We start from the raw sequence: 24,972 nt of genomic DNA, 5'->3' as shown, positions 1-24,972 counted from the left end.
TATATATATAAAATATAATATAGGATAAAATCTTTATAAGAATTTATTAAGTAGTCAGCGTGAAAAAACCCCATAAGGAAAAAAAGAACTCATCGTTTTTTCCCCATAAATATATAATTTATATAAGGGCATTAACTATATAGTAATGCCTCACGCTTAGAGGGACTAAAAAAGTCAAAAACTACCAAAAAATAAGCAACATATTTACCGAAAGCGAGGGAATGCAACTTTCAAAAATTAATCTCTTAAAAACATTTAACTCAACGGCAAACCACTGGTTTCTCAATTAATACAGCAAAAACTGTGAAGTAAGCTGCATCTTTTGTTCATCAGTACACGTATGGTCAAGACACATAAAAAATAAACAAAAATCAACATACCATGATGTACCCAACAATAGTACGATGACTTCTGTTCATCATTATATATCCGTGAAAGAGGTTAGAATTTATTCGGTTGCATCTCAGTAACACGTGCTTATACAGAATAATATTCAGCACTGAATATATTCTAATTATTTATAATATAATATAGGATAAAATCTTTATAAGAATTTATCAAGTAGTCAGCGTGAAAAAACCCCATAAGGAAAAAAAGAACTCATCGTTTTTTTCCCATAAATATATAATTTGTATAAGGGCATTAACTATATAGTAATGCCTCACGCTTAGAGGGACTAAAAAAGTCAAAAACTACCAAAAAATAAGCAACACATGTGGTATGTTGATTTTTGTTTATTTTTTATGTGTCTCTGCTGTATTAATTGAGAAACCAGTGGTTGCCGTTAAAATTATATATATATATATATATATATATATATATATATATATATATATATATATATATATTCATACAGACGTAAGGTAAAAATTAATAATTAATTAATAATTAGTAATGTCACCAAGTAGTTCGGTGTGTTAAAACCATTATTGGTAAATTCATATAAACATAATTAAAATTTTCAGTGTGTGGTGAAGCAATGCCTGCTGAACCCTAAATTTTAATTATGTTTATATATATATATATATGTATATATATATATATATATATATATATATATATATATATATATATATATATATATATCTGGTAAGACAGCTGCAGGAGAAATACCTAGCCAAAGATAAACCTCTGTACCTGGCTTTCGTTGACATGGAGAAAGCATTTGACAGGGTGGTCAATGAAGAAACTAGGGATAGATGAATGGTTAGTGAGAGCTGTGCGAGCCATGTACAGAGATGCTGCCAGTAAGGTGAGGGTTGGCAACGAGTACAGTGAAGAATTCCGGGTAGAGGTAGGGGTCCACCAAGGTTCAGTCCTCAGCTCCCCTCCTATTTATCATAGTCCTACAGGCAATAACACAGGAATTCAAGATGGGATGCCCCTGGGAGCTCCTCTATGCTGATGACCTTGCACTAATTGCTGAGTCATTATCAGAACTAGAGGAGAAGTTTCAGGTGTGGAAGCAAGGACTAGAATTGAAGGGCCTTAGAGTCAACCTAACTAAAACCAAAATCCTAATAAGTAGGAAGGTAGAAAAATCACAAACACCTTCAGGTAGATGGCCCTGCTCGATCTGTAGAAAAGGCATAGGTAGAAACACCATAAGATGTACCCAGTGTAAGCTATGGACACATAAGAGGTGCAGCAATATCAAAGGAAGGCTAACTAGGAAGATAGTTTTTGTATGTGGCAGATGTTCAGGTGCAATAAACACTGTAAACAAACAGGAAACAACTTCTGTCTCATTCCAGGGAGAAAAACTAGAGGTAGTTGATAGCTTCCGCTATCTAGGTGACCAAGTTAGTAGCGGGGGAGGGTGCGCTGAAAGTGTAGCTGCTAGAATAAGAATAGCCTGGGCAAAGTTCAACTCTGCTGGTAACAAAGGGCATCTCACTCAGAGTAAAAGGCAGACTGTATGATGCATGTGTACGAACAGCCATGCTACATGGCAGTGAAACATGGGCTGTGACTGCTGAGGCCATGCGTAGGCTTGCAAGAAATGAAGCCAGTATACTCCAATGGATGTGTAATGTCAGTGTGCATACTCGACAGAGTGTAAATACCTTGAGAGAAAAGTTGAACTTACGAAGCATCAGTTGTGGTGTGCAAAAGAGACGACTGCGCTGGTATGGTCATGTGGCAAGAATGGATGAGGATAGCTGTGTGAAAAAGTGCTACACCCTAGCAGTTGAGGGAACCTATAGAAGAGGTAGTGAAGTACGACTTCCAAACATTAGGCCTCACCGAGGCAATGACTTGTGACCGAGACCTTTGGAAATATGCAGTACGTGAGAAGACCCAGCAAGCCAAGTGAGATCATAATCCGAGGCCTATGCCAGGGATGTAGCCAGTTCACTTATGCATACCTTTCCTTCATTGGACACTAAACTCTGCTTGCGAAGACCTGATAAGGCAAGTGAAGTCGAAATCGAACCAAATTCGATGACTGCACCCATGCCAACCTCTCCTTCATTGTACACTAAACTCCACTTGTGAAGACCTGTTGGAGCAAGTGAAATCGAAATCGTGATTGAACCAAATTCGATGACTGGCACCTGTGCCAGTGGAGCGCTAAAAGCACCATTCAAGCGCGATCATTGCCAGAGCAGCTGTCTGGCTTCTGTGCCAGTGGCATGCGAATAGCACCATTTGAATGTGATCGTTACAAGCGTTGACTTACTGGCACGTTAGTAAACATTCGAGCGAGGTCATTGCCAGTGCCACTGGACTAGCTCCTGTGCAGGTGGCACGTAAAAAACACCATTTTGAGCATGGCCGTTCCAGCACCGCCTGACTGGCCCTCGTGCCGGTGGCACGTAAAAGCACCCACTACACTCTCGGAGTGGTTGGCGTTAGGAAAGGCATCCAGCTGTAGAAACTCTGCTAAATCAGATTGGAGCCTGGTGCAGCCATATGGTTTGCCAGTCCTCAGTCAAATCGTCCAACCCATGCTAGCATGGAAGGCGGATGTTAAACGATGATGATGACAATGTCCTTAGCCAAAAGACATCTGTTGTTATGTCCTGTTATTATTTTTATTGTATTTGTGTAACAGTGTTCGTTTTTTTCCAATCCTCGTTTTCATATAGATTCGCTGCTTTCTTCCAAGGAATCTAATGCTCTTAGCTTAGTTTTTCCTTGGGGCTGGCCAGATTGGAGCAATCTCGAGTATAACCAACCGATATTGCAAAGATAATCTGGAACTCGACTGAGGAAAGAAAACTCCGAATGACCCATCCTTGTTTTCTTTGTATCGTCTATCTGGATGTCTTGTTGTCCCTTTCTTGTATCACCTAACTGTCTGGATGTTTTGCATTCTTGTCCCATTTTGTTTTATTTATATATATATATATATATATATATATGAATGAGAGAGAGTGAGACAGACAGAGTAGGGTGGCGAGCTGGCAGAATCATTAGCATATTAGGTAAAATTTATGTTTCCAGTTCAAATTCCACAATAGTTGACTTTGGTTTTCATCCCTTCCAGGCTAATGTAATTAACTTAACCTCTCCCCTAAAGTTGCTGGCCTTGTACCAAAATTTAAAATCAATCTATCTCTCATATACATACATATATATAAGGGAGAGGGAGCAGAGAGTGGTGACAGTGAGGGGGAGAGAGTGGTGGTAGGAGAGCAAAGTGTGGTTGAGGATGGGGAGCAAATGTGTTGGGGCATTGCTTTCAATGGTTTTAGTCAAACAAATCAATCCCAGAACTTCTTTTTAAGCCTCATGCTTATTCTATAAATCCCTTTTTGTCAAACCACTAAGTTATAGGAATGTAAACAAACCAGCACCAGCTGTCAAGCAGTGGTGGGGGATGTACAAACACAGATGCACACACACACACACATATATGCATGTATATGTGTGTGTGCTTATATCTATATTATAATGGAGAAAGCTGCTTATTAATTAAGCATGTAACAATTACTAAAAGTACTAAAAGAAAGCAATTATTAAAGGCTTGACCATCTGGAAGTATTTTTTATAAATTCCTGTTCTATGAAATTTCCTATAATTTTGATTTCTGAAGTTTATTGAATTTTTGAACTCTAATTTTTCTTAAATTTAAATATTTGTTGCATTCACTGCATCCAATTTTTCACAAATTTATATATTCATTGCATTCACTGCAGAGTAGATTTTAATATTTAATAATAAATAATATTAATTCGTTGCAAGCGACATTTTCTATTTTCATTTGCAAGAATCTCTCTCTCACCTCTATTTTCATTAATAATTTATTAATAGCTATATAACTTTGATATGAGGCACAATTTCAAGAATATTATTAGTTTCAAGAGTTTGTTAAATGAAAATTTTTTTTAATATACTGGTATAATTTTTAAGTGATTTTGTGTTTAATGAAAACATGCTATTAGACAAAACAGCTGTATAACTTTGATATGAGGCACAATTTCAAAATTGTAATCTATCCTCACCTTAATCAAGTAAAGCCGTGTGTGCATGTAAGAAAAAGCATTTTCTAACAGAAAAGTATGCTATTAAAATGAATTATCATTTACATAACTCTTTCTTTAAATCACTGTGGATAAATGCCAGCAATAACCTTCTCAGGCTCTCTGATATTTTAATTTATAAACAAAAACAATTGGGGGCAGGGAACAGGGTTGCAGAAAATTCATAATTTTTCAAATTCTCTTTTCTTTACCAGATAAATGTATTTATGGGGAGAAAAATATCGAAAAACAGCAACACATGCGAGAGTGATTAAGAAACATGGAGAGTCGTCTTGGGACATGCTAAAAACAACAGCCAAAACTCCCCTAAATCACTGACTTTTCTCTCTGAAAATATTAACAATTTCTTTATATTTTTACTGTAAAGGCTCCTCTCATGCTTTTGAAGTGCAACAAAAATAGGTCTGGAGTGGGATGATAAGAGAGGGGTGTGGGGTGTTAAAAAAATAAATTTTCAAAACATTTTTTCATACAAAGATGGCCCCACCCCCATCACATCTTTTCGAAGGCTGTGAATTTTTTAAAAAAATGGAGAAAATTCCTGTCAAAACAATAGTTCTAACTTATTTGGTCTTCCTGATCCGAAACTCCTCTCCCCACCCCCTAGGAAAACATTTTCTCCACAGATTCCCTTATAATTGTAATCTATACCGTTTGACAGGTATTTGCATAAATTTACATTAAAAGATACCCATTTCCTGAAAGGAAAAAGTCAGATAGCGTGAATTTTCCCAAACTCTCCTCTCCACCCTGTCGAAAAAATTCTTTCCTCTAAATTCCTATATACTCTGAAGTCACAACATCTAAGCAGTATACATGGAAAATTTCATTAAAAAGTATCCATTTTTCTGGTTATTATTAGGCAACAAAGTCGGGGGTGTATACATCTGTAGTTATACCCTTTTATTCATATGATTTTTTTATTTTATGTTTATTTCATTCATTGTTTGCAATGTTCTCTCTCCTGCACTCTCTCACACACACACATACACACTGCAAAGCTTACAGATGGGCTGCTGAATTGGAATCTCTATGTTGTTTTGAGGGGAAGGTAAAACTTAAACTGCTTTCCCCTCTGTAGTTAGACTACCTTGATGTTTGTTTAAAAAAGAGATTATGATTATAAAATAATGAAAACAATATTTACTAATCAAGTGAGCACTATTACATAAAGAAATAATTAGACATAAAATTTTTAAAATATTAGAACTGGGAATCAAATGTGAAAATATTATCAAGTGGTTAGCAGAAAACTGCTTGGAAGGCAGTCTTTCTGCTAGTATGTTTGCTTTTATGTTCCTGCAACATTATAATCAAAAGTGTGTAGTACTGGAGCTGTGATCTCTCAATGTAGAGAAGTAGCAGCTCAATCTGGAGCGACAACCCCACTCCGATGTTTGAGCACACTGCATCCTATTGAGTAATGTTAATCCAAAAATCTTTCAGAGGAACCTCATGTAACCAATACACCGTGTGAAGTGATTGGCTAATCAGTTGAGGTAACCTTTAGTCTTCTCTAGGACATGACAACCTAGAGAATGATAACCAAGATAAAATACGACTGAGTATATGCAATAAAGTTGTTGATGATAGTAAGCGCATCAAGTCAGAAAAACCAAGTCAAAAATGAAGCAGGAGTGAGATGTGGTCTGCTGACCTATTTATAAAAATAGGAACTCCAAATAAGAATTGACTTGGATCATGACAATTTGTCTAACTCACACCAATGGGGAAGGAGAAAGTGAAATGATGAAAGATGATGATGCTATTATTGGACGAAATGTTTTGTGCACCAAATTCAAACTCAGCTAAGGTCATCTTAGCTTTCGATCCTTTCAACAGCAGGAAGCAAGTTGTTAGTATTTTGTTTATTTCACATCATTTACAATTGCTTCAGCAATTAATAATCAAGGTCAATGAATAATTATAATCACAATAAAATTAGACTGGTCATGGATCACATCTTCAGATAAAATGATGAGCAACAGCAACCTCATATGGTAATTTGTAGCACACCTAGCACATCTACTTCTCCCTATGTATGTACGTGTATATATTACACATAACTGCATGTGTGTATGTTATTGTTTGTGAAATTAAGTCAATGATAAGAGCTTTTTGTTTTTTATCTGCTATCCCCTCTCCCCTACCATCCACTTCCAGTGAAGATTACACTCACCAGGTTATCACTGATAAGTAACACATATACATGAAACAGTGTTTTGTTATTAGTAACCTAATTCCACCCCTATGCTCCAGTGCCAACCCCTCCCCCACATACACACACATAAGCACAAATACATTTGGCAAAATACTAATAGAGAGAAAAGTTTATTATTTGAAGAAATAAAAACTTGCAAATCATTGCTAATTTGTTAATTTTATTCATTCTGGCCTTGATTGAGTCCAATAGGTCTGCAACACCAGCATTTCCTTAATATGTCTTGGTATTGCACCAGTTTGTTTGCATAACTCCTCTTCCTAGTCTACCTCCAATACAGATCCCCTTTCATCCCTACTCCCTGGTCTACCCTAACCACCGGTCACCTTTCACCGCAACCACTCCTCCCTCGTGTCCCTCAACCATAAGTATTATCTCCAGCAACTTACAGTTGTTCAAGGACATCATACATGTCAGCCTCAACAGTCACAAGTTGTTTGCTACAGCTGCAAGTCTGTCATTAATTGTGTGAACCACACACACACACACACAATGGACTTCTTTCAGTTTCCATCTTCTAAATCCACTCACAAGACATTGGTCAACTTGAGACTACAGTAGATAACCCTTGCCCAAGGTGCCACAGAATGGGACTGAACCTGGAACCATATGGCAGGGAAGCAAGCTTCTTACCACACAGCCACACCTACACACACACACATGCATATTTAAAAAGAAACAAAAAGTTGTTTTACCTTCAGGGTCAGACCACAACAGGTCACACATGGGGCCATCATGAGGAACTTCTTGTTTTCGATCTATGGCCCTTATTTGGTCTAATGTCTGGATTGAGGGAGACAGTCCTCCATGGACACAGAAAATCTGAAATAACACAATGTCTATATATTAGAAACAGAAAACAATATATTTGACATGAAAGTATTAAGCCCACAAGGATAGGCAGGGGTGACATCTTCAGTCAGCAGTTTGTTTCATCAAAGACAACCTGATGCTAAACAACAAAAATGTGTGTCAAAATATTCAAGTACTTACTCCCATTCTAAAGAGAAAGGAAAAAGGGAGCAGTAATTACAGAATGTTAGAGAAAAGGAAATAACAGAAAAAAAATGGAAGCAACAAGACAATGTACTGGCAGAGTCATTAGAGCATCAGATACAATACCTCACCATACTAGATCAGACTCTCAGCATGCAGAGTTCAAATCTCACTGAGGTTAATTTTTGCCTTTCATCTTTACAGATCTGATTAGTTTTAACATAAGGCAAGGAGAAAATTTGAACTGGATATGGCCAGTTAAAAGGCCAAAAGGTTACATACAATCTTTTTAAAAAGAATCCTTTAATAATATATTCCTAGATGCACTGAGTGTAATAAAAATGAGAAAATCCATGCCAAAATGCTTTTGACTATAGGTCTGTTTCAACAGGGTTAACTTGGAGCTAAACAGTAAAAATGAGTGACCACTGGGTTTAACACCTTCATTCAGCTTTAACCTAAAGCATTTAAACTGGCCATACCCAGCTCAGTTTACCTGTTCAGACAGTCAGATTTGGCCTCTCACACCTACCATATGATGTCATTGTAAAAATAATCATATTGAAATCTTGAAGCTATGAGATAATGCATGATTAATTAAAAATGGCCCTGTGGTAAGAAACTTGCTTCCCAACCACATGGTTCCGAGGTAACCCCCACTGTGTGGCACCTTGTGCAAGTGTCGTCTACTATAGCCTCGGGCCGACCAAAGATTTGGCAGATGGAAACTGGAAACAAGCCCATATTGCATATGTGTGTGTGTGTTTGTCCCCCACCATTGCTTGACTGTCATTGTGGTGTGTCTACTCCATGTAACTTAGTGATTCAGCAAAAATGACCAACAGAATAAGCACCATGCTTAAGAAGAAAATGAGTACTGGGGTTGATATGTTCAACTAAAATTCTTTAAATTGGTGCCTCAGCATGGCCATAATCTAATGACTGAAACAAGTAAAAGATAAAAGAAATATGCATTACATTTGACAGAGTAATCTAAATGCTAAAGAGTTAAAGCATGACCACCACTAAGAAGATTTATTCAGGATTATCCTACCAGACTTTGAAAGGCATTAACTCCAATTAAGGATGATCAACTCAAATACAAGGTTTCTTCAGCATGAAAGACGCCAAGATGACACCAATATCAGTTAAATTAACCTCATTACATGACTAGCACTGTATTTTATTAAAGCGCAAGCATGGCTATGTGATTAAAAGGCTTGATCCCCAACCTCATGGTTCCAGGTTCAATCCTGCTGCAAGGTATCTTGGGTAAGTGTCATTTTCTTTAACCCTTTCGTTACTATATTTCTGACCAAAATACACCCCTCATGAGTTTCAATTAAATTCTAAAATAATCATGAATTTAGACTAGTCTTATTAAACACCTGTAACTTTTTTATTTATCAACATATTAATGTGATATTTGGAACATAATTAAAGAAAGGGTTCTTAATCAATTCTATTGCATAATTTTTGTCTCTGGGGTCTCTCACATGTAAATATTGGTTCAGCTTCACGAATCGTACTCGTTCATAATACTGGAAATATATTCATCGCCAAAAGGTTCCTGATCGCTCCAGTAATTTGTTATTCTGGGAAACTGTCTAATACCCATAATAATATTTATGGCAAAAAATGCCCGTATTTCATCTACAGTTGCAGAAAACCGCAAGCTATCTTTTTTTTCCGGTTTGTTTCCATTCTGCGTAACGGTTTGTTTCCGCAGTAATCATTTCAAACAAGCATGAACAAGAAGTCTAAAGGTTTTGCTTCCTGAGAAAGACTATGGGTAGACCCTGTTTCCTCAGAAAAAGTGTTAATAAAAATATTTTTAAAATCTTTTTCTGGTGTAAAATCATCCTCGTTGTCGCCGTTGCTGCTTTCAGAATCGCTGCTTTCAGTTTCGGATACAGAAATATTCAATTCATTATCGTTCACCACGTGCTTTTGTAACTCATTCATTCTTTTCTTCGATATCTCCATATCTTCTGTTGAAAAACCTTCAAATTTGGAATCACTGCTTGATAGCATGAAACTCCTCTCCATCTTCAAAGTTGAAAAAAATCAATGCCGCAAAAAATGTGGAAAAAAAATCTTCCAAAATTCACTGAGTTCAAATATCACGCCAAACAATGTCGGAGACAATAACTCAACTGTTTGCAAAGTGAAATCAGGTGTTTTAACGAATGTACTAACGAGATTTGGGTTCAAATATACATTTAAATAACAATGGGTACGCTCGGCCGGCTACGGCCAGGTTAGTCTTATGAACCAAAAACTTTTTCGGCCGGCTACGGCCGGGTTAGTAACGAAAGGGTTAAACTCAGGCTGACCAAATCCTTGCAAATGGATTTGGCAGATGGAAAGTGAGAAAAGTCCATTATTATATAGGTAGATAGATATACATACACACACACACACACTTATACAATAAACATGGAAGCATCAAGTAGGTTGTATTTTTACCCAATTTTCTAAAGCTGTTTTCACAGTTATTCTCTGGCATTTGCAATTTCTTTGTTTCTAAAAATGTGAGAGACAGGGGGAGAGAGAGAGAGCGAGTGAGAGAGAGAGAAAGAAAGAGAGTTGGCTTCTCCTTCCCTTGATATTGCACAATAGTTGATTGTGTCATTGTCATACAGGCTGCGTCCTTCATTTCAATCTTCCCTGAAAACATGTTTAGACAAAGGGAAATATTGCATGACCTGGAAATGGGTGAGAGTTGGTGACAGGAAAGGCATCCAGCTGTGTAGAAATTCCACCTAATATATATCATATCTTATATCTAAAATGGTGGAGGTAGTAGTGTGATATGTTGGTGTATAGGTGTCATGGGGGTGCTTTCTGTTGTTAAACTCCAGTAGATCTGATCAAACAAACTTATAATCAAAGGTGCTCTCGCCAAGATCATCATCTTTTTTTTTTTTTTTAGACACACAGCAAACATGTCTCTCCAGTTTTTAAGAAGGAAGAGAATGATCTGAAGATTTTGCTGCAGTTTCTAGCAGATCAAACAGCACCCCACCACTCCCTCACTAGTTCATTATAGGGTGACTAGTGGTGGTGACTATATTGAAGAAGGGGAGGGGGCAAGGAGGGAGGAAGAGAAGGAGGAGCAGCAGTAGAGAAAATGTGACAATGGGTCTGACTTACTTTGCCGTCAATGATCGCTGATAAACTAAGGAAGTCGAATATTTCGGTACAGTAGCGCCACACAGTGATAGACCCATACTTCCTCAAACATTCATCATAGAAGCCATACACCTGGGTAATCTGTCGACTTTCGTGGTTGCCTCGGATAAGAGTGATTCTGTCTGGGTATCGCACCTGTAATGGAAAATTTATAAGGAAGGTTCAATAAGAGAAGGAGGAGAGGTGTGTGTAAGAGAGAGAGAAAGAAAGCGAGAAGGAGAACTGCAACTTATAATTATTAACTAGCAGCTAGGCCCGGTTTCACCCGGTTGGTTTGGATGATGTGGCTGTAAAACCTGCTCTGTGTAAGCATTTGACTTGTTTGGGCCCTCTTACATTAAAAAACAATTTTAGAATTACTTTTCTGTCAAACATCTATCACCCCTTCCTTTCTCATTCATAAAAACAAGAGTATTATTATAGTAGATTATTTCGGTAACCATGGGAGCTATGAAAAAATACAAAGCCCAGCATCACCACAGATCATTCTACACATCTGTGTAATTTTTCGTGTAATTCCACCTAGCTGTTTGACTGAATCCCAAGACAAGAAAGAATTGCCCATGTCAAATTTATATGTATAGACTACACATACAACATATACAGAACACAAACACCATCTAGGCAAAATAAACCAACTTACATTACTCTACATCAGTGATTTCCAACATAGGGCATATGCCCCCACCAGTGGGGCCTGGGAAAATTGTGGTGAGGTGTGTTGCCGTTATCACGAAGCACAAGGTTCCCATTAGTCTCATTTAGCATTCAGTTTATTCTGTTACATGTAATACACATTTATTCATATTGTTTTGAATTAGTCATACATTGTCTTGTAGCTTCAAGATTTTGATGATGTGGTGGTTTATTTTTAGAATGATATTGTAGGGTAGGTGTGAGGGGCTTGATGTGGCCAGTTTGAACATAAAGCAGGTAGAATAATTCTTCTCTATATCCTTCCAATTTTAGTATAGGTATGCATTGTATGTGTATGTATATATATATATATATATATATATATATATATATATATATATATATATATATATATGCTACCCCTATTTTGCAGAAAAAAGTGTTGGTGGCTGGCTATGAGACTCGAACTCACACCTCCATGATTACGCGTCGAGGTGCTCTGAACCATTAAGCTAAACCGCCTACACCATTTTTTTCTGCAAAATAGAAGTAGCTTATCCTGTTCAGGCTATATTATTAGCATTATCCTGCATTTGAGAATTTAAAAACTTTCTAAGACATCTCAATGTTTCTAAAGCAAACTTCGTTTGTTTGTGTATGTATATTCATAATTTGAATTTTATATATATATATAATGTATATATATAATATATATGTAATACATATATGTATTATACATGTAATAATTGAATTATATATTATGCACACAATTTCCTGGTCTATAGAAAAACCAGTCATCATCATCATCATCATCATCATCGTTTAACGTCCGCTTTTCATGCTAGCATGGGTTGGACGAACAGTACAGCAAAATAGAGGCTTGGAACTATTGCTCTACACTGGTAATTTTCAATCACTTGTAATTCAGCATTTCTCTCCCCTAATTTTACAAATGCCCCCTGCTATGCCATGTTTGGCCAAGCAAATGTCCAGTTTTGGGGAATGGTTTATTATCCATGGTTTCTTAAACTATCCCATCTGTCTTTTTCTTTTTTTAGATATTTACTTGAACTAGCACTCCTATGGTGCTGTGTGGTAAGAAGATTGCTTCCCAACTACATGACTACTGGTTCAGTCCCACTGCTTGGCACCTTGGGCAAGTGTGTTAGAACTAGCATGGTCCCAGGGCAACCAAAGCCTTGGAGTAGATTTGGAAGATAGAAATTGAAAGAAGCTTCTGTGTGTGTGTGTGTGTGTGTGTGTGTGTGTGTGTGTCTTTGTTTCTGTATTTGTCTTGCACTACTGCTTGACAACTGGTATTGGTGTGTTTACATCCCTATAACCCAGTAGTTTGGCAACAGAGACTGATAGCATAAGTACCAGTTTAAAAAAAAAAATAAGTACTGGGGTTAATTCATTTGACTACAAAATTTGTCAAGGTGATGCCCCAGCATGGCCGCAATCTAATGACTGAAACGAGTAAAAAAAGGTAAACTACAAAAGAAGGAAAGGCTTTCTTCCTCCTCCTCCTCATTTTTTCTATGCTTGCAAGGACCAAGCATAATTTGTGGAGGTGGATTTTTTTATGTCGGAATGCTCTTCCTGTCCCCAACCCACACCGGTTTCAAACTAAAATATTTCCCCGTGGCTGAACATGTTGGCAAGGAAGACTGGAAACAACAATAATTATATAACAGTGACCCTTATTTACAACTATCATAAGATGTCACAAAAAGGACGCACACACACACATATCTGTCTTGTGTCATTTACTTGTCTATCATTTGACTGTGGCCATGCTAGAGCACTGACTTGAAGGGTTTTAGTCAAACAAATCAACACCAGGGCTTTTTTTAAAGCCTGGTACCTATTCTATTAATCTCTTTTTGCTAAACCACTAAGTTATGGGAACATAAGCACACCAACACCAGTTGTTCTATAGTAGAAGTCACTCGTCCACCCCTTCCTTGGAAGGATATAGAGAAGAAGGGCTATATCTGCCCCAATTATTCTACCTGCTTTATGTTCAAACTGGCCACATCAAGCCCCTCACACCTACCCTACAATATCATTCTAAAAATAAACTACCACATCATGAAACCATGCAGTTGGGAAGTGAACTTCTTAAGCATGTAGCCATGCTTGTGGCTATTTACAGATAAGGAATTATATATTTCTTTCTTTTTGGGAACTCTGTTGGTTATGATGATGAGTCTTCCAGTTGATTCAACTGACCAAAACAGCCAGCCCATGAAATTAACATGCAAGTGGCTGAGTACTCCACAGACACGTGTACCCTTAACATAGTTCTCAGGGAAATTCACGGTGACACACAATGTGACAAAGCTGGCCCTGGAGCAAAGTGAAATGTCTTGTTCAAGGACACAGCACATGCCTGGGAATTGAACTCACAACCTTATGCTTGTGAACTTAATACCCTAATCACTAAGCCAGATGCCTTCACATCAAATTATATTGGACCTTAACAAATCAGCAATCATTCATTTGCTCAATAATAACACAATACCTATTTGTATTTTAATCTCGACAAAAACATTTTTTTAAAAATGAGATTAAAATACAAGTACAGACTTGATTTTGGGGGCTTTAATCCTTTAGCATTTAAACTGGCCATATCCAGCCCAAATGTTTTACCTGTTTTATGTTCAAACTGGCCAGATCCAGCTTCTCCCACTCACCTTACAATGTCATTCTAAAAATAAACACATCTTCAAAATCTTGAAGCTACAAGATAATACAGGATTAATTTTTTAAAAAGTGGATAAATAAGCATTACATTTGATAAATTAATCTGAATGCTATATGGTTAATCCCTTTTATTTTTAAGAAAAATCATACATCACCTCTCAGTGTGAGTTCACCATGCTCTTTCTTGGTGAGTGGGGTCTATTAGCCAGATTAAGTACCACTGCTCTACACAGACCTAACTCTAAAGTAACAAATTAACTCCTGAAACAACAAACCAAACCTCGAAATAATTCTTTCTACTGCAGACATAAGGCCTGAAATGGGTGAGGAAAGCCAGTTGATTTCATCAACCCCAGTACTCAACTGGTATTTATTTCACCCAAATGGATGAAATGTGAATCATCCTCGATAGAATTTAAATTTAGACCATAAAACCAAAAGAAATGCTGCTAAACAATTTGTCTCGGGTGTTAACAATTCTATCAGCTTGCCGACTTACAAAACTTCATAATAATGGTTTCAAATTTTGGCACAGGGCCAGCAGTTTTTGAGGGGAGAGGAAATCGGTTACATCAAACCCCAGGACTTGACTGGTATTCATTTTATCGACCCTAAAAGGATGAAAGACAAAATTGACCTTGGTGGAATTTGAGCTTAGAATGTAAAGACAGACAAAATGCTGTTAGGCATTTTCTCTAGCATGCTAACAGTTCTGCCACCTTGCCAAACCTTATAATAGTGCAAAATAATGTGTGTGTGTGCGTGTTATATGTATGTATGTGTTTGTTCATCTTGCATCCATTTTTCTGAGCTGGCATAAGTTGGGTGGGTGCATATTTGATGCTTTTGCACTCTCCAACCTTTACCTACATTAAGAGTACAGAGTTACAGAATGTAATTTTTACCAGGCTCACACTGCTACATTCCCAGAGAGCAGGGCTGCTAAGGAACACAGAAGTGTCCCAAATGTCACAAGAGAAACACACATAAAACTTTCAAAGACATAAAAATAATGATTTGTAATACAAGCAAAAGTCCCACAAATATTAAAATTAATAAGGTTACTACTCACCTTTAAAGCTAATAATAATAAAAATGTTTCTACGCTGTAAAATCCTCGATCGACAAAGTCACCCATGAAAAGGTAATTTGTATCAGGTACATAACCGCCGACTTTAAACAATTCTTTCAAATCATAAAACTGGCCATGGATGTCACCACACACCTGGAGAAACAAAAATGTAAAAAGGTTAAATAAAAAAGTTACACAAAAAAGATAATTATACAAGTAAGGTTTAGCTGTATGGTTAAGAAGTTTGCTTTATAACCATATGTCCTCGATTTCATCACACTGTGCAGTAACGTCTATGACAGTGGAGAGATAATGTGTTCAGACTGTTGAATCAAACTACATACAATTAACCACTGTATGTCTAAAAGATACTGGACAAGTCCAGACTGTCACACTGAACTACATACAATTAAGCAGTGCATCTCAAAATTACACAAGGTGGTGGAGAGATAACTGGAGTCCAAACTGTTAAATTGAACTATAAACAATTAATCAGTGCATATCAAGAAATACAGAGAACAGAGGAGAGATAACATGTCCAGACTGTCACAATGAACTACATACAATTAACCATTGCATGTCAAAAATACACTGGACAATGGAGAGATAGTATATCCAGAATGTTAAACTGGACTACATACAATGAACCACTGCGTTACGCAATGTGATTCACAGCTAGACAGAAGCAACATACAACTGGCGAAATAGATCTGTTGGTCACACAGTTATTCAGCCTGGGTACCTATGAGCCATAAATCTGGTTGATGAGACAGCAATGGCTAGAATACCTTCAGACCATAGATCTGCTCTACCTGGTCCTAAACAATGTCATTCACCATTACAAGTAACCAAGACTTCTGGTGATTTGCTGTGCTTGAGAAGACACAAGAGGCTAAGTGAAATTATGGTTGTGGTCAATGCCAGTATCATGAAAAAGGCACCTGTGCCAGTGACACTCAGTATACTCTGTGGAGAGTTTGGCATTAAGAAGGGAATCTAGTTGTAGAACCGAAGCCAAAACAGACTAGTGTCTGGTACAGCACTCTGGCTAACCAGTCCCAGTCAAACCATCTAACCCATGCCAACACGGAAAACGAACACTAAATGATGATGATGATGATGATGATTATATCATCAACAAGCAGCACCACCTTCACACTACCAGCGGTCAACACCGTCTTTATACTGGAAAGTGGAGACATTACATATCCACACTATCTCACAGAACAACATACTATTAACCTAGAAATGAAACCAGTGTGCTTCGGTGGATGGGTAATGTCAGCATGCATATGCAACAGAGTGTCAGTGATTTGAGAGAAAAAAAGGGTATACGTGGCATGAGATGTAGTTTGCAAGTGAGAAGACTTTGCTAGCATGGTCATGTGATGCATTTGAATGAAGACAGATGAATCAAGAAGTGCCGAGCTCTAATTGTGGAGGGAATGTGTGGAAGGGGAAGATCCAAGAAGATGTGGAACAAAGTAGTGAGAAAGGATCTACAGACGTTGAAATTGACAGAGAAGATGACAGGGGACTGAGACTTTTGCTGTGCTTGAGAAAACACACCAAATCAAGTAAAAGTGTGGTTGTCTTTACATACAGGCTTGTCCCCAGAATCCCTTTCCAACTGAGCATTCCTAATCTTGTGAGCTGCTGGTGCCACATAAAAGCACCTACTACACTCTGTAAACAGGTTGGTGTTAGGAAGGGCATCCAGCTGTAGAAACCATGCCAAAGCAGCCTGGGCAGCTCCTGTCAATCCGTCCAACCCATGCCAGCATAGAAAATGGATGTTAAATGATGATAATGAACAACAACAACAACCAACACCACCATTACAAAACAATTCACTGACCGTGACGGGGGAATCTACTTTCTGTACATTACTCTCCTCAATCAGGATCTCCCGGGCCTTTGCACAGAGAGTTTTCACCTCATTCTCCTTGATGGTTTCGCATCGTCTTAGCTGTTCAATTTGTCTAGAAAAAATGAAAGAGAGATAATAGATCAAATACTTCAAACAAACTCATCACATTAGAACAACACTTTTTCTTTCATTTAACCCTTTAGCATTTAAATTGGCCATCTTCTACCATAATCTTCGATTGTAATCTTATGGAAATAAATATATTCATCTCATACCTCCTGATTTCCTATATATTCTATATACTCTTCATGATTAGATTTACTAGATCTCAAATGCATAGAACTATACATTTGTTATATCGTATGTTCGGATGGCATACCTTCGCCAATGACGTACCTCTACTCAACTACCAAACTCTCGCTTCCGGCAACTCAACGTTTAGTCTAGCGACAGCTCTGGCTCGCTCTACACGACGCTTCCAACTAGCTATCACATCCACTATTTATACATACTGGACTAGCCTACTTATCGTCTGGGGGCGTCCATACAACACCTCTCCCTTTTAAGAATTTTTTTTTTTTCTCAACCCAAATTTATCAATTTTATTTCCTTGGTAAACTGGCATATCTTTTTCTCTTAGCGTTAATTTCCATCATTTCTGTAGGTTTTCTCTTCCTGTTTGACCTATGCTTGTAGTGTTGTTTTGTTAGTGGGGGCAGGCATTTTTTTTATCGCGTTGATCCTAGAAGGGACCGGTTTACGTCCGTTTTCATCGATCACCTGTCCCATGTACTTTATTTTTGTCAAGAAAATTTCATTTATCCTCACTTACTTTAAACCCATAATCGCTTATTCGTTTGTAAACCTCTTCTATATGTTCAATGTGTTGGTCTCTCAATTCACTTTTGATCAATATGTCATCCAAGTATGGGACCACGAACTCACAACCTGCTAGCATAGTATCCATCACTTGCTGAAATATTGCTGGTGCGACCTTAACCCCAAATGGCAGTCTTTTGAAACGGTACAGACCTTTATGAGTATTGATTGTTAATACTTTAGCACATTCTTCATCTACCAGTAACTGGAGGTAGGCCTCTGACAAATCCAGCTTGGAAAAAATTTTCCCACCATTGCACTTAGCAAATATTTCTTCTGGGTGTGGAAGCGGATAGTTGAAATTTTTTAAACAATCATTAAGACCAGTTGAGAAGTCCGCACCTACTCTTACCTTGTTCTTTTTTATATATACCGTAGGAGCCGCCCACTCAGAGTAATCTACTTTTTTCAATTACTTCCATGTCTTCCAATCTTTTTAATTCCTTCTCAACTTGGTTTAACACTGCACAAGGTACATTCCTTTTCGGTTTGAACACCAGCACCGCATTTTCTTTCAACTCAAACTATTTTTACACATACTAAGCTCTTTCAAAAACACATCAGGGTACATCTTTTCCAATTTTAGTTTCAATTTTTCTGATGCTTTCTCTGACACAGACTGTGATGCATTCACCTTATTACATTGTGTATTCAGTGGTAGATCCCACAGGTCAAATTCTTCCATCAAATCTGTCCTGAACAGATTCATTGTATTCTTAAATACCATTAGTTTACTTTTCTGTGTCATGTTTTAAAGTTTTATTTCTGGTGAAATTTCGCCCAAGAATTGAACTCATTCCCAACACACTGTGAGCTATCCAAGTAGTTTTTTTATACACTGGCCTGCCTATCTTACTCCATGTTGCCGTATTTATTATCGATACGTCTGAACCAGTATTTAATTCATTTTGGTCTGAAGACCATATATTTCTATCAACACAAATTTTCGATTTTGTATGGTATGATTTACTTTTGTTGAGTAGACTTTCTTCGGTTTTACAATTTTCTTTGACTGGCATTTCGTCTGTATATGTCCAATTTTACCACACTTGAAACAGGTTTTATCTTTAAAGGAGCAATCTTTCCTCAAATGTCGATCTCCACAACCATAGCACTGTTTTGAATTTAAATTTTCCCTTCTTTCTGTACTTTCTTTACACATTTGTACATTATTATTATTCTTGTCTTCTATCTTTCTTTTATCATTTCGAAGGTTTATTATTTGTTGGCATTCCTCAGCCACGTTCTGCAAAGTGAGTTTCACATCTTGATTCAGCTTTGATAATATTCTTTTTCTAATTTCCGCGTCTTCCGTTGCCACTAGCCCTTTAACAATATTTATTGTTTCATCAAAACGCAATTCCACGGGCATTCTTGGCAAAATAAAGTTACAAAAACTTTCATGTTCCAGAGGGGCAAGCTTTCACAAAAGGAGCCTGACCTTCCTTTCACTAGACCATCCCTTGGCATTCCTCTCGGAATATGTCTTTATATCGTCTGTAATATGCAGTAAAAGTAGTTCTTTCATCCGGTTTGTAGTGAAGTTCTTCAATGTAATTTGCAGCACCATCTGCTGAAAATGATTCTGTCGTATTTCTCGACTGCAGTAACAATTCTGTTAACTTCTGTAGTTGCTGCTCTTGTTGTTTGACAACTGCTTTCAGTAACTCTTCCATTTCAGTACTATTCGAAACCTCATCGCCACTGTTATATCGCACGTTCGGATGGCGTACCTTCGCCAATGACGTACCTCTACTCAACTACCGAACTCTCACTTCCGACAACTCGACTCAACAGAACTCTATGTCTAGTCTACCAACGGCTCTGGCTTGCTCTATGCAACGCTTCCGACTAGCTATCACGTCCACTATTTATACGTATTGGACTAGCCTACTTATTGTCTGGGGGCGTCCACACAACAACATTACACTCCTAATATTGGTTTGTAGTCTGATCCACTAAGGAGCTTTTTTGTGATTACCATCAGATTTATTTATTATCATCATTGCCAGGTTCCAACTTGGCCTGCAGCAACAAAATCTCACCCGCTACACTCCTTGGTCCATCATCACTGCCTCAAGGTCTTGGATACACTTCAGGCCAGTGTCTGCTATCAAGTTGTTGATATGTGACAATGTTTTCTCTTCTTGCATCACCACAAGACTAATTTGGATGCTTCCACTTGAGGGTGGCGCGCACACAGTGACCAGATAATCACAGCTGTCTCTGTAAATATAAATTGCCCTTAAATCATACACAAAAGAAATTTTGTTTTTCATAATTGTATGAATTCCTGTGTATAGAACACAAATTTGGAAGAATTTGCTAAAAATTCCAAAAAACAGAAAAGTTTTGAGGGATTATATGGAATGCTTAAACCAACATTCTGCGAAATGAAAATCATTAATATATCATCAGCATCGGTATTGCTTTAACGCCTACTTTAAAGCCTAGGTCAGATAGAATTCATTGAAGCAAATTTTTTCACTTCTGTCCAGGCAAGGTAATATTACGCGCTGACCAGACGGGTTTCTAAGGAAAACTAAAAACAAACAACACTGCATGTATGACAGTGATACTCATTTACAACTATCATGCGATATCAAGACGAGGGGGCACAAACACACAAACATCCATATCCATCCATCTATACATTATCTGTTTTTGGCATGGTTTTTATGGTTGGAAGCCCTTCCAAGCTCTAACCACTTTACAGAGGGGACTGAGCGCTTTTTATGTGGCACCAGCAGGGTCACCAAAAATAAATCCATTTTCATGTCCTATTTTGGTAAAATTCTTAGAGTCCTCAACTGAACATAACTATCACACTAATAATATGTAGAATGTGAATTTGTGGTGTAAATCCATGTTTTGGAGAATATAATGTACTGTTCCGTTACATACATATATCCACACAATTGACTCCTTTCAGTTTCCAATATGAATTCTACTCATTATCTTTCTTTCACTGGTTTCAGTCATTTGACTGCGACTATGCTGGGGCACTGCCTTGATTTTAGTTGAACAAACCTGGGCTTATATTTTTGCAAAGCCTGGTACTTATTCTATTGGTCACTTTTGCTGAATTGCTGAGTTACGGGGGATGTAAACACACTAACACCAGTTGTCAAGCGGTGATGGGGGACAGATAAATACAAAGACACACACACACACACACATACATATACATATATACATATATATATATATATATATATATATATATACATACACATGGGCTTCTTCCAGTTCTCATCCACCAAATTCACCCACAGGACTTTGCTCAGCCAAAAGCCTATAATAGAAGACACTTGCCCAAGGTGCCATGTGGTACCGGAGCCATGTGCTAGGAACTAGGCTTCTTATCACACAGCCACACTTGTTCCTATATATATATACTTTAACTCTTTTACTTGTTTCGGCCATTTGACAATATATATAATACACACACATATTGAATGTGTACATATAAATTATCTCAAGACAGCATCTCAAACTATATACATACCTGTCTAAATCACTGTATTCGGTCATTATGGTTGGGATGCCCTATCACTTCCTGGAATCAAAAACAAAAACATCAATAATAATTATAGTAAAAATTTCTCACATTAATAAAAGACCACAGCTTCTAAAAAGTGAAAGGGGTTGAGGAAATTTTATATTTCTGTCTACATACAATTCATTTATTTCTATACATATACACATTGTAACCCCTTAATCTCTATACACATATATGCACCCCCTAATTCCTCTATACACATACCATAATCCCTTCATACACACACACGAAATGCATCTACAATCAACCTACATTCAATACTTTATTTCATGGTGCCATCCATTTTTATTTTATTTTATATTATATATTGTATATTATATTATATATTGTATATTCCATATTCTATACCCCACATTAGTTCTGCAGGAATATAAATAAAACATAAAAAACAGACAGTGTTGGAACTCTTTTAAGCAAAATAATATATTCCTCTATACACAATCATACAAAAAAATCCACCTTTTTTTGTATTTATCTTTACTCGCATATATATATATATATATATATACACACACACATACATACACACATGCACATACATACATACACAAACACATACAAATGAGTGGATAAGTGAAAGGCATTCATTGTATTCAGGAGTTACATGTATTACTACTTAAAACAGTTTGATTCAGTTCCATGAGACTTAAGGTTTACCAAATCAGTAATCCAAGCCCAAACGAGACAGGTTTCTGTTGGAAGCCACGAAACATGTTGCATGGTGCTGAATGAAACTGGGCAAAATACTTTATAAGCTCTCTGTTAGCACACCAGGCTAACAATATTGTTTAGATTGGTAAAAAATTCCACATATTCTTGTGGCAGGGTCTGAGGTTAAAGTTCATCACCATTCTATATTGTAAATCCATGGTTGTGCCCCAGTTATACTGTTTTTTTACCCTGTGATATGTTGTTGTTGCACTCCATTGCTTACGACATCGAGGGTTCCAGCTGATCCGATCAACGGAACAGCCTGCTCGTGAAATTAACGTGCAAGTGGCTGAGCACTCCACAGACACGTGTACCCTTAACGTAGTTCTCGGGGATATTCAGCATGACACAGTGTGACAAGGCTGACCCTTTGAATTACAGGCACAACAGAAACAGGAAATAAGAGTGAGAGAAAGTTGTGGTGAAAGAGTACAGCAGGGTTCGCCACCATCCCCTGCCGGAGCCTTGTGGAGCTTTAGGTTTTTTCACTCAATAAACACTCACAATGCCCGGTCTGGGAATCGAAACCGCGATCTTATGACTACGAGTCCGCTGCCCTAACCACTGGGCCATTGCGCCTCCACTACCCAGTGATATACAAGACTGCAATAAAGAAAAATACGAAATGACCATTATTTATACCTTATCATACATATATATATTCATTGTTTAATGTCCATTTTCCATGCTAGAATGGGTTGGATGATTTGACCAGGCCTAGCAAGCTTGAGAGCTGCACCAGGTTCCAGTTTGATTTGGCTTGGTTTCTACAGTTGGCTGCCCTTCCTAACACCAACCATTTTACAGTGGCACCTGCCCAAGCACTCCTCAGTGGCACCACCATGGGTGTTTTTTATGAGACCAGCACAGGACTTTTGCAGGCCAACCATCTTCATCAGTGGGGGCAGCCTTATCACGTCTGCTGTAGAGGATGGGTCCTCATGAGTACATACATACATACATAGAGATATATATATATATATATATATATATATATATATAGATTGGAGCCTGGTGTTGCCATCCGGTTTCACCAGTCCTCAAACCCATGCTAGCATGGAAAGCGGACGTTAAACGATGATGATGATGATCCCTTTACTTGTTTCAGTCATTTGACTGCAGTCATGCTGGAGCATCACCTTGAAGGGTTTTAGTCAAATCAACCCTAGGACATATTCTTTAAACCTAGTACTTATTCTACCATATCTTTTGCCAAACCAATAAGTTACAGGAATGTAAACACACCAACACTGGTTGTCAAGCAATGGTTGGGGACAAACACAGACACACATATATACAATGAGTTTTTTTCTGTTTTCGTCTACCACATACACTCACAAGGTTTTGTTTGGCTTGAGGCTATAGTAGAAGACGCTCAAAATCCCACGAATTGGGACTGAAGCCAGGACCATGTAGTTGGGAAGCAAGCTTCTTACCACAGCCACACTTGCGCATATATATCATCATCATTGTTTAACATCCGCTTTCCATGCTGGCATGGGTTGCGCCAGGCTCCAATCTGATCTGGCAAAGCTTCTACAGTTGGATACCCTTCCTTACGTTAATCACTCTGAGAGTGTAGTGAGTGCTTCACTCTAGAAGTGACACAGATATCTCAATCCTTTCTGTTGAAGCATGTAGGCTCGAAACTTCAAAAACTTTTCCATTCTTCCCAGGTGTCAAATTAATACACCTACTTGTTGTTCCCTCACCTGACTTCATTGTGACCCATCAAACCAAATTGTAGTTGTGGCCAATGCCAGTGTTGTGTAACTGGCACTCATGCTGGTGGGTGATATGCTGTACATGAGAAGACTTGTCAAGTGAAATCGTAGTCGTGGCTGAAGCCAGTGTCGCATACCTGGGCACCCATGCCCGTGGTATGCAAATAGCACCCTTCAAACTTTGGCAATATACAATGCTTGAGAAGACCTGTCAAGCCAAGTGAGATCTTAGTCATGGTTGATGCCGGTGTTTCGTAATTGACACCAGTGCTGGCAGCACATAAAAAGCACCCACTACACTCTCAGAGTGGTTGGTGTTAAGAAGGGCATCCAACTGTAGAAACCTTACCTGATCAGACTGCAACTAGCTGTAGCTTCCCAGCTTTTAACCAAACTATCCAACCCATGCCAGCATGGAAAGCAGACATTAAATGATAATGATGGTGATATATATATATATATATATATATATATATATATATATATATATATATATATATATAATGAAGAAATAAGTGATATAGATACCCACTTTATACAGCTCAACCGAGTAGCGCTCTGATAGAGCTTCAGGAATATAAAATTAATTCAAACAAATTCAAAGGCCGATGTATATATTCATTTAGTTCATATTAACAAAATTCTCCATGGTATACAAAGTACACACATAGATGCATTCATCTATATGATATATAAAAAATTTCTAAGAATTTATAAATACATACATATACATGAAAATTCATAAATATATAAAAATTCATACACATATAAAATCTATAAACACATAAAAATTCATAAATATATAAAAAGTCTAAGTCCATAAATGTGCTTGCGAAGTCCAAATGAAGAGGGTGATAATGCAGATGTAAAATGATTCATAAGGACTCTGGAAGCTGTATAAAGTCTA

At 37.6% G+C, this 24,972-nt stretch overlaps 1 protein-coding gene across 1 annotated transcript in view; it reads right to left on the bottom strand.

Annotated features, from left to right (window-relative positions):
* The window catches only part of LOC106872326 (serine/threonine-protein phosphatase 4 catalytic subunit), a 42,421-nt gene that overhangs the window by 7,354 nt on the left and 10,095 nt on the right, over positions 1 to 24,972 (bottom strand). The window contains exons 2-6 of the mRNA XM_014919273.3: positions 21,577 to 21,627; positions 17,178 to 17,301; positions 15,320 to 15,472; positions 10,864 to 11,037; positions 7,407 to 7,533 (exon numbers count right to left, since the gene is read on the bottom strand). Coding sequence (XP_014774759.1) covers positions 7,407 to 7,533; positions 10,864 to 11,037; positions 15,320 to 15,472; positions 17,178 to 17,301; positions 21,577 to 21,602 — 604 coding nt within the window. The 5' untranslated portion in view covers positions 21,603 to 21,627. The remainder of the gene's footprint in view (positions 1 to 7,406; positions 7,534 to 10,863; positions 11,038 to 15,319; positions 15,473 to 17,177; positions 17,302 to 21,576; positions 21,628 to 24,972) is intronic.

The sequence above is a fragment of the Octopus bimaculoides genome, chromosome 28, assembly GCF_046866305.1.
Source record: "Octopus bimaculoides isolate indiv1 chromosome 28, ASM4686630v1, whole genome shotgun sequence".
Lineage (NCBI taxonomy): Eukaryota > Metazoa > Mollusca > Cephalopoda > Octopoda > Octopodidae > Octopus > Octopus bimaculoides.
This window is presented reverse-complemented; position numbering and strand designations above follow the sequence as displayed.